Here is a 13609-nt window from a genome sequence, read left to right on the forward strand (position 1 = left end):
GTTAATACGTTAGTTTCTAATTTATTTATAACTATTGGGAAGTACTGAGATTATATTCGTCTAAGCTGTATATGTGAAATTGTGGATAAATATAAATCAAGAGAATAGGTAACAATTGAAGTGAAATTAAATGTCGAATCTATCTTGACATAAGACTGGGAAGAGTTCATATCTAATAAAAATTGACGAAACGTCTTCGAAAACTGTTTCAGATGAAGAATACGGGCAGAAAAGCGTTTCCGTGATGCTCGACGGCCAGGAAACAGAACTGGAAATCATCGATCACCCAGCGGCAGAGATGTCCGTGAGTATAATATTAAATTCAGCAGGCAGCCTTCATTGAGTTACGTAAAATTTTATTTTGAATTTCCCACCAATTCGATAACTAAGAATATTTAAATTCTTATTAATTATTTTTTCTAAATAACGCAGACCAAAGGTCAGATCAAACTAAGAATTCACATTTCTTACATGAAAAATTATATTTCTCATTTTTCGTTTCTTGTTATAAAAAAAATTTCAAAATTCTTTTATAGTTTTTGTTATTCCTGTTTAACTATTTTCATCTGTTCACTTTTAATAAGAAAATAAACTGATCCGAATTTGTCTGCCCTGTCTTTGCAAAATTCAACGAGATATATCGATCTTCTTCTTAAATTTAATATAATTAATTAACAAAGTAAATTAGTTATTTAAAAAATGCAAATTTAAATAAAGATTTAAGATATTTTTTGGTTTTTTTATTCACTGGTTATATTATGTCGAAAATTAATCAAATCTTTCTTCAGCTTCTCGTTATCCTTACTTCGCTGTTAATTAACAAGATTACGTTGTAAATTTAATTTTGGCGGAAGGTATGCAGCATTTAATTACGCGTAACGGTCTTAAGGGAATTGAATTCATTTATTTATACGTAGGAACCGAAGGTAATTGTATAACAAGATAAACGAGCTTCGTTACAGTATTTATAAACTCTGAAGATGTCGAGTCATTCATTAGAATTAATCAACTTTTCTTCCGCCGAGCTTTAAGTACTTCAACGGTTCGGTGGTTATTTATAATTCCTGTTCATGTAGAATCACAAATTCTAACACTTTTTTCATTCAAAAGTTTCATTTTTGGGAAAATGAGACGTGGAAATGTTTTTGTACAAAACTTCATTTCCGAGAAAATGCAATTTGGAATTCTGTTCGTTTGAAACTTTATTTTCAACGAAATATAATTTAGAAATTAGCTTAGTCGTGTAATGTCTTGATCGCAATTATTTGGTTCATCTGTTATTATTCAATGATATGCTTTCATTTTCAAATTGTTCCTTCCATTCTACAATTTTTAAAAATAAGAAAACATTTCGTATGAAGTCCTAAATATTTTACCCAAAGATCTTTACAAAAATTCGAAATATATTAAATGTAACCTGTTACAAATAAATTTGTGATTTCACATGAATAATTACTATGAATAATTACTATGTATAACTAACGAACCGTTGAAGTACTTAAAGCTGTACTGAAGTAAAGTTGATCAACCTTAATGAATGTCTCGATATCTTCAGCATTTATAAATCCTGTAACGAAGCTCATTTATCTTGTTATACAATTACCTTCGGTTCCTATGTATAAATAAATGAATTCAATTCTCGTAACCCTAAAACTATCAGGCAAGTCAAAATGACCCATTCCTGATTTATCCTCTTTGCAATTATTAACCATTTGCACTCGGAAGTTCTTTCCTAGAAATATGCAACACTTTTCATTAAAATATAAACGACATTCTTCGAAACTAACAAATGAGAAAACGTATACAAATTAAGAAACAAAGCTATTTTATTTTAATATTTTACATATCAATGCATTATACAGAGCATAATGTTATATATAAGACAATAGTTTTGCTATATCGAATCTAATGGTGACTAAGAAGTCTCGAGCGCAAAGGGTTAAAAAGATAACGGATGTTTCTCTAAAAATTTATTTAAAAAATCAATTTAACAATACACAAACTGAATTGCAAATCAATTAACCCTCTGTAGGCCCATGTAACTTTAAAGTCACATATCAGTATATTGGCATCTTGTTGATTTATTTCATTTTGCACTCGAAGTGGTGAATAAAATTAAGTAATCATTTAACTTAAACTTTTATACAGGCGTGAAAGTTCAACGTCATTGTAACTTGAAAGTTACAAAATGTATTCGTTTGATGAAATTATTGGAACTATTGAATACATTGTTAATTCGTATTTATATGTGGATATTTATTAATTTTGTACTGCATAGATTTTGTGATAATCATGAACAAAAATTCGGCCCATAGAGGGTTAAAGTCTGACTCTTGGAGTCTCCATAAAGAAATTTCAAAAGGTCAGTGCAACTGTTCGGTAGTTTTAACGTTAAGACCGTTACGCGCAGCCATAGGTTAAGGGATTCAAGCTGAAGGTCCTGATTTCCCGGCTTTATTAGTTGACACACAGCGTTTTGATTGAGGTAACATCAATTTCCTTGTCAGGTGGAAACATTCTGTTCGACGTATAACCCGGACGTCTACGTGGTGGTTTACTCTGTGGTGGACCGGCTGAGCTTGAAGGTGGCCGAGGAGACCCTGCTGTATTTGTGGAAGAGCGATTACATGGCCAGCCACGGAGTGATTCTCGTCGGGAACAAGGTCGACCTCGAGCGAAAACGGGAGGTCTCGTCAGTCGGTGAGTAAAGCCCTGTACACGCTTAAAGACATTGTTCGCAGACAATCCTCTATGTACCCAGCCACATACTTAGGTACTACTCTGCATAGACGGTTGCGTCATGTATTCTGTAGAATCTTGCGCATCCACATCTGTATCGATATCGTAACGTCTTCTTTGAAACAGGCTTAGTTCGTCGTTTGTTCGAGGTACGCAGGATATTTTACGCAACAAACGGAAGCCATAGTTTAGTCCTTAGCATCTGTGAGGCTGTTGCAAATTTTCATTCGTTCTTATTTCCTTCTTTGCATGGTTTCTGATCCTTTTATGCTGTGTACCCTTTTGTTAGTGTTTGATGGTTAATTAATGAAACAAGTAAATAGTAACGAAATAAATTGAGGAGGTTAGTAAAGTTTGTTGTAATAGTTGTGTGAGTTTAAACGATAGTTAATTAAACGGTTACAAGGTTTGTTCTGTGTTATTTTTTAAGATTGTTTGTATTGGAGTCAATGGAGGTAATCATTTGTATAATTTTGTTAATTATTAATTTGGATTAGTTTCTTTCGTTTTATCTGGTAACAGTGTTTATTTCCTGTAATTTCTGCTTTAGAAAAATGGCTATAGCAGTTAATAATGAAAAAGATATGCATTGGGCACTCTGAGTAACCACAGTTCGTGTGCTAGGGGTCAAAGTGGTAGGCAATAAAAGAAAAGTTCCATTAGGCAAAATTGAATGGTTCGCAGTGCTGTGTCACGTGGTACGTGTCTACTTGAGAAATGGAAGTAGTTCAAAGATTTTAGGTCACTTTCATGTTTCTAAGGAGGAATGTATGTTTTTTTTCTTTTTATTAATCAATTGATAGTTTTTTATTCTGTATAAAGAAGTGTTGAGGCAGTTCACGAATTAATTGGATTAAAAGATGTTTTAATTTCAATATTGCTTGTGGACTTGAAATCTAATTTCGAGAATAAAGAGATTTAATAAAAAGAGAGATCACCAACTTTATACAGTTGTAAATTTGTGAAGCTACCAGGAAAATGATATTAGACATTAAATAAAGAAAATAAATTATAATGTAGTGCAATAAAGTAAAAGCATCTTCGTGGAACTTTATTTTTACCTGAAGCTGATTACAATTTTCCGGTGGACCTAGCACACGTGTCAGAGTTTGTTGCCAAAAACCTAAAGGCCAGATTAGAGTGTTTCCTGTGCCAATTTTCTAGCACTGCATAACATTCTCACAAAATGAAGCCGTAGAAAAATAATAAACTATTTAATTCTGAATAAATTACTTTTTTATTCGAAAATTATCAATTCGAAAACTATTCTCTTTGAAAACTAACAATGAACACGAAAACAGTCTTGGATTTAAGTAATTCTTTAAAATATCAAAAACTAACTTTTATATTTATAACCACACAATCAATGACGTACGATATCTTTATAAATTAATCAAAATCAGTTTGACTAAATGCCATCGCAAAAATGTTTTCTTCGACAGTGGAATAAATCCATTTGCAGCTAAAAAATGATTTATTCTCTTTAACAATTGTGTTGAACAGTTAATTTCTTTAACAGTTTTATAAACGTTACCCGAACCGATTAACGTTTGCCAATATTTTTAAGTTGATCCAAACGCAAACTCTCAAATATCTCAATGTATAAAAAGATGGACCTGTACCATTAAAAAAAAATGGCTCATATAATGATAAAACATGTTTAATATCAATATTTTTCAGCTGTACCATGTTCAAAAACTGCACGTATACTGATGAAACAGAAGAAACTTTTAGGGCAACCGAATATTTTGTTCTTGTCTTTATTCTTGTATAAATTAATGCTCCATGTAATTCGGTTAGGTAATGAAACGTTGAAGTACATGATCCACTAGTGACGTCTGCTCGCTCCCCGATTCCACTTGGCTCCCACAGTTACCCTACATATTGTCCAAATCCGAGGGAACTTATTGCACGACCCAATACCTTCGTTCTATAAAATCGATTTCCGTCGAGAGACCTCTTTCGGATGGCATTACCCCAAATCTGTCCCACCTCAATCTCTGTTCGGAGTTCACTTCTTTGTTTATATATTCATTATTGGGTACGCCTCCTCACCTTATTTATCTCGACGCAGGGAACAATTGGCATTGAATGGTGCTGCAAAAATGTGATTGAAAGGGAACTTTGATGAGAATAAAACTCGTTTCGTGCGCCTCCAATTATAACCCACACAATGTGAAAATATAAAGAACTATATTTATTATAAATGTTTCAAATACATGTGACTGGAGCTTTTAAATTGCTAGGAAACAATTACAATAAGAACATTTCTGTCGAATGAAAATGTTCAGCATCATAAATCACTGAATAATAGTGTAACTTAGAAACTATGGCCCCATATCATCAATAATTAATTCTAATGTCGGTTGTCTTTGTTATGAAAGAATAAATAATACATAACATTTAGAATTCTCAGAGCAATCATCGTGCTAATAAGATTCAATCAAATCACCATGCTAATCTTATCTTAATTACTTTCATCATTTATATTATCAATCCCTTAAAGATTTCTATTTTCCTAAATCCATATAAATCTTGATTGCAAATAGTTACGATATATTGCATCAGCATATCCAAGAAGTTTCACCTTATTTTTAAATAAAATTCAAAGAAAAATTCCACCAGGTACAATTAAACTTCGTTAGACTACAGAATACCTATTACATTCAAAAGCTTTGTCTTTTACTTCGCTTATTTATAACATTTAATTGCATTACAATACCAACGCCATATTAAAGGGTAAAACGACAATCATCTCGACCGACCCAATATTTCACGAAACAGAACAATAGCGAGCGCTGAAACGTCCAAAAACTTCAATGGAACCCCTAGAAAGTGCGCAACGTTCAACTGTACTTTTTCATTACAGAAAGAAATTTCATTCTGATTCTAATTTCCGCACGGTAGCGCGCGAAAATGGGAATTCTCAGCGAACGTTCGCCGTCCAGCGACGAACCGTTTCCCATGCGCGTCCACTTAGACCCGTGCAAATACGAATGAATGCAAATATCACATTTGCATGATCCACGGGAACGAAATTACAAGCAGCTCACGAATTCTCCCTGATTTATGTTCCCTGTGCAGCCGGCCGGCGTTTGGCGAACAACTGCGGTTGCAAATTCATTGAAACTTCCTCGGGTCTGGCGCACCACGTGGACGAGTTGCTGGTCGGCATTTTGGCGCAGATCAAACTGAACCCGCAACGGGACCGGGACCAAGCGACGCGGCGGAGGAGGAGCAAGCACCGCAGAAGGATCCTGAAGCACCTGCTCGGCTTTAAAAGGAAAACGAAGAGCTGCGAGAACCTTTTTATTCTCTAACGTTTCCGAAGGGAATTCAGAGGGACAGCTCCATTATTATTGTTGCACGTAAAGTGGTGGGCAGTTCAATTTTCATTTTGTAGAGTGTCGGGCTTTATGCTGTTCCAGGCATTTTTATCTGAAAATTCTGGAATGAAGCGTTTGATTTTCTTTATTATTCCGTGACAATGAGAATCTGTACATTTGGAATTTGTGGATTTCATTATTTTCGGACGGGGTATTCTTGTTATCGAATCAATGGGATTTTCGAAATGTTCAATGTACAGGAATTAATTGAACAGTCCACGAATCGTTTCTGACATCGTTTTTCTGCTGTATGCCCCGATGGTACTTTAAACTATTGTTTTTATTAAAATGCTGCTAAGTAAACCTACCGAATTTTGTCTTCTTTTTTAAGCTGATTCGATGATGTTTTATTTGTTAATTTCATTGCGTTGCAAGTTTACTTGTTATTGCAATCTTTTTTAAACAAGTTCAAATGGTACAGTTGCCATTACGAGTGAATGAGTTAGGTGATGATTTTTATTTTAGTAAGTGAATCTCAAGGAAGTCTGAAACACCTTTCACTAGAAGGTTTCGAAATATCTATGTTTTTGATATTTTGTTGAGAGTTGATTTTTTTTTAAAGATCCTTTGAATTTTTAGTTGTTTATTTTTACTTATTTATTAAATGGTTCTGGGGAATGAAACAATTTTTATTGGGAACTGTGATGAATATTTATAAGCTGATTTTATTTTCGCGCGTTACATATTTTAATTTATTTTATATCAAATTTTAGTGAATACATTTCAATTAATTTTCCCATCAGTTTCACTTTATGTGCAACAACTGTGGTGATTTTTAACTACCGTGCGCGTAAGTATTTGTACAGTGGAACCGCCATATTCGAAGCAACGAAAAAATCTAATTATATACATATAATTTTGAATGTCCAAATCATTTATGAAATTGTCAAATTCAAACTATTTTAGTATTTCATTAATTTTTCTACCCATAAATGCTAATTATTAGTAATTACAATTATTAAGGAAGTAAACGTAAGATTAATTATAATATTCGGGCTTAATATATAGAAGTAATATAAGCGTATATGAAACTATTAATTAATTGTATATTCATATATTTTCCTTTTATCATGTAGGAACTTTTCTGTTTCAACAAATTTGAATACTTCCAACGTAAGTGATCAATTTTACGTTGTTCTTTATCAGTGTATCCAATTCGTATCCAGATTTTTAGTTATTGAATTACTATATTTACATTGCTAATAACTTTAGTGAAATTGTTTTTACTATTATCGAGAAGAATTCATCAAAATATAATTCAGGGAATGAAAAGAAATAACGAAAAAAGAAATACCGAGAAATATTCAAAAGTGCACGCCAAATTTCAAAACATTCATTGTTAAATCATTTATTAAATAATCATCCAATTGTGATAATGAAAGAAAGTTTATTTAAGAAACATTTTGTTTCAATCAAAAGAGATAATGGAGGTTCCACTGTAAAATGAAGTCACCGCACGAAGTTATATAAAGAAATGGTAAATAAATATATCCATAAGGTTTCTTTCGGTGAAATATGTGGCGTCCAAAGGAAAATTTTCTCGAGCAAAAAACACAGAGATGTCGCGGAAAAATGAAGAAATTATTTTTCTTGAGACGGTTGAATAATTTCCAAGATGCCCCGAGGAATCGACAGGAAACGAACATCGACAATGTATTTCCCTAAAACCATAAATTTAAGAATAAATCGATTCGAAGGGAAGCAAACGTTCCGTTGTGTCAATTCACGGAAGATTTCCCTCACGAGAAATCTCTTGTTGGATCTATGATGCAAACTCGAATGCGAAATAACGAGCCCGTGTGGCGACGAACAGAGTTTCGTACTCGCGATTGGACGCCTAATATAAAACAGTATTGAAACACTGCGAAGAATATTTTAAAAACTACGATTAAGTGTTAACGACGATTAAAAAAAAAACTGTACGATCGAGTGTTTAACAAGTAATCCAATTAAATAATTTACCGTTGTGTCATATCGAGTACCGCTTCATCCACGGAAGCGAATCTCAATATTTTATAGAGTAGTTCGCGAAACGTCTCAGCGTATAGTATGCATCGTTTTTATTCAATTTATAATCTATTAAAGTAACGCAAAGGTTTCTTAAAATCGTTTTATAAAAGAAAAACACATTTAAACTTCTATCAACTTTAACTTTCCACAAAATATATTCGTTTTAATAAAATTATTAAGACTATCGAATACATTGTTTTGTAGATTGATATTTATTAATTTCATACTGGGTGAACTTTGTTGTAACCACGAACAAACATTCTTTTCAAACTTGTTAATTATTTTCGTGAAAAAAATTGAGTGTTTTTCTGCGAAGCTTCAGGAACGTAGCTAGCAACGATGTAGGGAATGTTATTAATAATGCAGATTGAAGTGAAAAGATTTTTTCAATTTACATCAGGGCGATTTACATATCTTCTGGAGTTTTTAATGGTTCTGGAAATAAAGTATACAAAGGAAGAAAGGTTCTGGAATTGAAATTTCCGTGATCTTTCCTCTCGCTTGGAATAATCTTGATTATTTGCAGACGACTTGCCTGCCGAGTTTTCTCCTTGGAAACGTTTTCTCGCATTGGATCCTTGTTAGGAGGAATTCCGGTCACGTAATCTCGGCACTTTGTCTTTCTGCCGTTTCGTCCGCGAAAATTGATTTCGGCTAATATCGTAACGACATTTTGCTTTTAGCTTCAAATTTTAATTTTAACAGTGAATTCTCGTTCGCGATACGTGCAGCGGGTAGCCTCAAATTAAACGAGTTTTAAATGACATTTCAATGGAATTGAAAGAACAAAGTGATTCCTTTTGTTCTACGAATTATAAAGAAATATTGTTCATACGAAAATTCGAAAATTATGACAGATGTGTCGTGATTTTAATTTTAACAAAATTTGATTTGAACGGTATTGTAAAAGTAATTATATAATAGAACATTAAGATAAAGAATCAACGAAAATAATAAAGGATGCATTAATAAAGAAAAAGGAAAATTATACTTTTGTTCAAAAAATATTGATGTTATTATATTGATAAATTATATCATAATCTAACATTTATAAAGAAAACATGCTGATCGTTTCCTGATCATAAAGATATCCTTCAATAATTTCATAATCGTCCATTGAATGATTATTAATGTTAAAACATTATTTTTACTATACGCAATGATGAAACACATTAACATACTTTAATCGTTTAATTTAAGGTTACCCTGTAAAAAGAGACAACTCTGTACTTTAAACATATTTTCCAAATAATTTCATCTTATCAATCTCGTGATAATCCCATTTATTATAAAACATGGGCCTGTTAAATTTATCTATCACACCACGAATTAGTAATGTAATTTTATTGCTGGTCTATTATATACAGAATGTAAAGTTTATATGGACCTATACAGTGTATAGTGTACGCAAAGAACGAAGAATATTTGCAAACATTAAACGGCGATTAATTAACAATGAATTTCTATTTTTCCTTTAGTCCATTGTTATTATTCATGTGAAAGAACAAATCACAATGGGAACTCTATTTTCGAGGAAACTAACGAAAGGTGACGGTATATAATGTAATCGTGAATTCATTGGTAATTAATCGTGAATTATTTATAAGCACCGTCTTTCCGGCCTTTTCAACAATTCTTCCATTCCAAGGAATGGGAAACGAATGTTTTTGTTTCTAGCGAAGAGCATGAAACATTTATTGTAAAATATTAGACGCTCTTCTAACGCTATTGTATAAAATCTTTGAAATTTATCTAAGCTAGGCTTAACTGTAAGTGATTAGAAGGTTCTCTATCGAATTGATCCATTAAGAAATAAGTGTTGTTACTTTAAGCGCCGACTCAAGGGACCGTATCAAATCCGAATAAACTTCTTGTGTAAAATAAGTTCATCAAGTGTTTTATTCGATGCACCCTGTAGACATTCGAGATGCAACGTATTTCGAATCGACATTAATTCATTTTGAAAATATCGGAACTTCATATTTATTATAGTGATGCCTCCTTCAGATCTTAAAAGAATATAAAAATTGTGTTATAACTGTATTATTACCTGTCTTTTATTTTATATTTCAATATTTTTCTTCACATTTTCACAAAAATTAACAATTTATTCTATGAAAAATAAAATATTGTTTTAATAAATCACTCTGTTACAGTCCGATACGAAAATGTCAGCATAAATACTCTTACAAAACTCATTTTCCGACGTATTTTTTAAAGATGTATCGACGACTATAAACACAATACCGTTGCAATTCGGCTCTTTAAACACACGTGTATGTAGAATGGGAATTCCTGAAATAAATATTCATGAAGACAAGTAATAAGTAATATTTCTCATCGATAATGCTCTATCCTTTCTTCCTTTCAATCATTTCCTTAAACCACGGAATGTTACTTACAATTTGTTAAATAACCTCCATTGACAGTAATGTTCAACAGTACGGATCTACGGAAAATTCAATAATATATACGTGCACATATAACGTTTAAATATTATTATTCGCCAACTTTGTCATAGCTATAAGCAAATGAAAATCAATAGAATGTTCAAGGATATTAAAAATAAATCATCTGAAGACTATTTATACATGTTTTTATTATTAATTATAAATATTCTTCCAAGAAAATATTAATCAACTATAAATATTAAGTACTTACATATTATACGGACTATCTTTGTCTTTAAGAAATAAAATAATTGCAAACTTTTCTTTCCCGTAGATTATCTTGAGAACGGTAATAGATAGCGAAAGAGAGTTCAAACAAAAATTATATTGTTCTGTCACGTTTACAAGATTGCTAAATAAAATTTTACAAAAAGGTTGGTGGTAGTGGTATTTTGAAAAATTTTGACTTTTTGCAAAACTTTATTTAGCAATCTTATAGGCGTAACAGAACAATGTACTTTTTGTTTAAACTTTCTTTCGCTATCTCTTACCGCTCTCAAGATAATCCACGGAAAAGACAACTTTGAATTTTTCCAAGGGGTGGTTTCATCTCTTCAAAGTAAAATTCAACCCGAGAAAAGAATTGCAATGTACTACGCTCGACTTACTCTATTTATACACAAAGTTTCATAATTTTTTGAATTTCCGTATTCGATAACCACCCTTGTAAGTAAACACAAATCAGTATATTTATATACAGTCAAACCTCTTATTGTGCGGTCCTTTTCTATGCGATTTTTTTTGTGCGATTTATTTTTGCGATTTTTTTTAATGCGATATATGAATTCCAACGGTGTTGTTGTTGTTTTTTAAGTGACGAAAGCGACTTTGAATCAGTTCATCACAAGAAGATACGCATTTTAGACTACGAGTAGCAGTGAATTATGTGCATTGTGAAAATTTTTCCATATATGAGAAACTAAATTTCTTTTAAATGATTCGATGTGTAATTTAATTATTTATTTTGTTTGAAAGCACTTTCTCACTGTTTCGTAAATTTCTGAACATTTTTTTGTGCGGTTTCTTTTATGCGGTCCTTATCTACCGCACAAAAGCAGGTTTGACTGTATAGATAAATATATTTACTTACTTGAATAACAAGGAAGCGGAGAACAAGGAGGACAACAAGGTTTTGGTGCTGGTGGACATTTTGGAAGCGGGGGTGCAGGTAAGGGACCAACACAACAAGGAACAGGTGGCTTGGGTGGCGGACACGGGGGTGGCGGGCAACAAGGGGCTGGTGGAGGAATGTAAGGAGGTAACTCTTCAATTCTCGGTGGCAGTAGCGTAGTACGCGTGGGCAGTGGCGGTACCTTTGAACATTGACTATAAGAAATGCAACATCCATTAACACGTTGACTGCTACGAAAACCTTCAGAGTTTTATGCACCACTTATTCTTTTGTAGCAAAGATGAAGAGGAACAGTTACTTAGTATTTGGTATCGCAATGCTTACGTTACACTGTTATACTATGAAATATTTCCATTCGACATTAGTTATCTGGCAAATTATAATTATTGTCAAGTAATTTGGAAGCTCCGGTCATCGGTGACTGAAGCTTCCGAATTGCTTGAAAACAATTACAATACAAAAAAAGGTTGAATAAAAATATTAGTGACTTAAACATCTAGATAATAGTGTGATGTAAGAACTGTGCAACCAAGTCATTAATAATTAATTTTAATACCATTCATCTTTGCTATAGTATTTGTTATAGTATTCTTTATCTATTATCACAATAGGCTGATCCTATTCGTAGGTTCAGATAATTAGATAATAAAAAAATAAATAAAGGAAAATATTCCTGATGTTCTGAAGGGTAGAGTGTTCGATACTCAACACTTGAAATGTTCGATTAACCCTATAAAAAATCTCAACCTTTGTTGAAAATTATATTAAAATCAAACGCACCAACATTCAATGGCACAAATCAAATATTTCAGTTCTTCCATGTCGTTCCAACACGATATTTTCTTGTTGGGATTACCGTAATTCATTTTGATTTTTGATAAATATTCTGTTTATTAGTAATTGAATAATCTTTTTATAAATTTTATTTTATTTCATTGCATAAGTTAATTTTGAATATTATTGGAAGAATAAAAATATGATAAACAACGTATGATTTGGAGATGTGAAACATTATCGAATCGCGAACATCATTGAAAAATATTTATTCACTAGAAAAATCATAGGTAATATTTTTCATAATTGGCAATCTTATTTTATATTCAAGTTACATAAACCGTAATTCATGACAATTATAATTAATCATTCTTTTGTTTTTAGTGTCGTAATTCATAACTGTTGTTTAATGGTATCTTCTACGTCTGTTATAACATTTGTCAAATTATTTCATAATTTTCCGCTGATTAATGTCAATAATTTAATCATATTAATTTGTTAAATAATTTTACTTTCTACTTAACTTTGTTAGTAATTCGACTATGGAATAATGAAGTCTTTGAATATACCAATATAATTCTGTCAAATCTGCGGTGCAAATGCCGCAAAAAGAAGGTCGTTATCAAAGACTTATGTTAAAAATAGCTTGTCTTTTACCGAAAAGATTTCGTGCTCTTTTTTTACATCCTGCAGGTTAAGTAATAGTTTCGATAAATGACGCTTTTAATTATAATTCATCATAAAATATAATTTATTATTAATAACACATTTATTAATCCAGGTCCAACGACTGTATTTTTTTGGGCCCCAACTTTCAAATGGGGCCTAGTGGCAGCCGGAATAGGGGACCTTACACGTCCTCCAAACGCAATTTCATTAAGTCAAACGGCTAGTCTTATGATAACGGGTGCTATATGGTCCAGGTATTATACAAAAATAATTCTGTATTACCCATAACAATTTCTCATTAACGTATAAACTAATTATTCAACAGGTACTCATTAATAATTACACCAAAGAATTATAACTTATTTTGCGTAAACGCCTTTACCTGTTTGACGGGATCATACAATTTTGTAAGAGCTGTCTTATATCAAATAAAGCAAAGCTCGAAATAA

General features: G+C 32.1%; 2 protein-coding genes across 3 annotated transcripts in view; both read left to right on the top strand.

The window, feature by feature from the left end:
* The window catches only part of LOC116426128 (uncharacterized), a 77828-nt gene extending 67804 nt beyond the window's left edge, over positions 1-10024 (top strand). For both annotated transcript variants that reach the window (XM_031974655.2, XM_031974656.2), the window contains 3 exons: positions 213-304; positions 2508-2700; positions 5824-10024. In XM_031974655.2, the coding sequence (XP_031830515.1) occupies positions 213-304; positions 2508-2700; positions 5824-6059 (521 nt within the window). In that variant the 3' untranslated portion in view covers positions 6060-10024. The remainder of the gene's footprint in view (positions 1-212; positions 305-2507; positions 2701-5823) is intronic.
* A 2987-nt stretch (positions 10025-13011) lies between these two features.
* On the top strand, positions 13012-13609 carry LOC116426367 (mitochondrial pyruvate carrier 2). The gene is made up of 3 exons (XM_031975201.2): positions 13012-13184; positions 13273-13414; positions 13486-13609. Exons 1-3 carry the CDS (start codon positions 13091-13093, stop codon positions 13607-13609), a joined length of 360 nt encoding a protein of 119 aa, XP_031831061.1. The 5' UTR covers positions 13012-13090.

This window comes from Nomia melanderi, chromosome 12 (genome assembly GCF_051020985.1).
Source record: "Nomia melanderi isolate GNS246 chromosome 12, iyNomMela1, whole genome shotgun sequence".
Classification (NCBI taxonomy): domain Eukaryota; kingdom Metazoa; phylum Arthropoda; class Insecta; order Hymenoptera; family Halictidae; genus Nomia; species Nomia melanderi.

Coding starts and splice junctions, on each gene's coding strand:
- LOC116426367 (XM_031975201.2), top strand. CDS start 13,091: ATGCCGCAAAAAGAAGGTCGTTATCAAAGACTTATGTTAAAAATAGCT. Junction 13,185..13,272: donor TCTTTTTTTACATCCTGCAG/GTTAAGTAATAG, acceptor TTATTAATCCAG/GTCCAACGACTGTATTTTTT. Junction 13,415..13,485: donor ACGGGTGCTATATGGTCCAG/GTATTATACAAA, acceptor ATTATTCAACAG/GTACTCATTAATAATTACAC.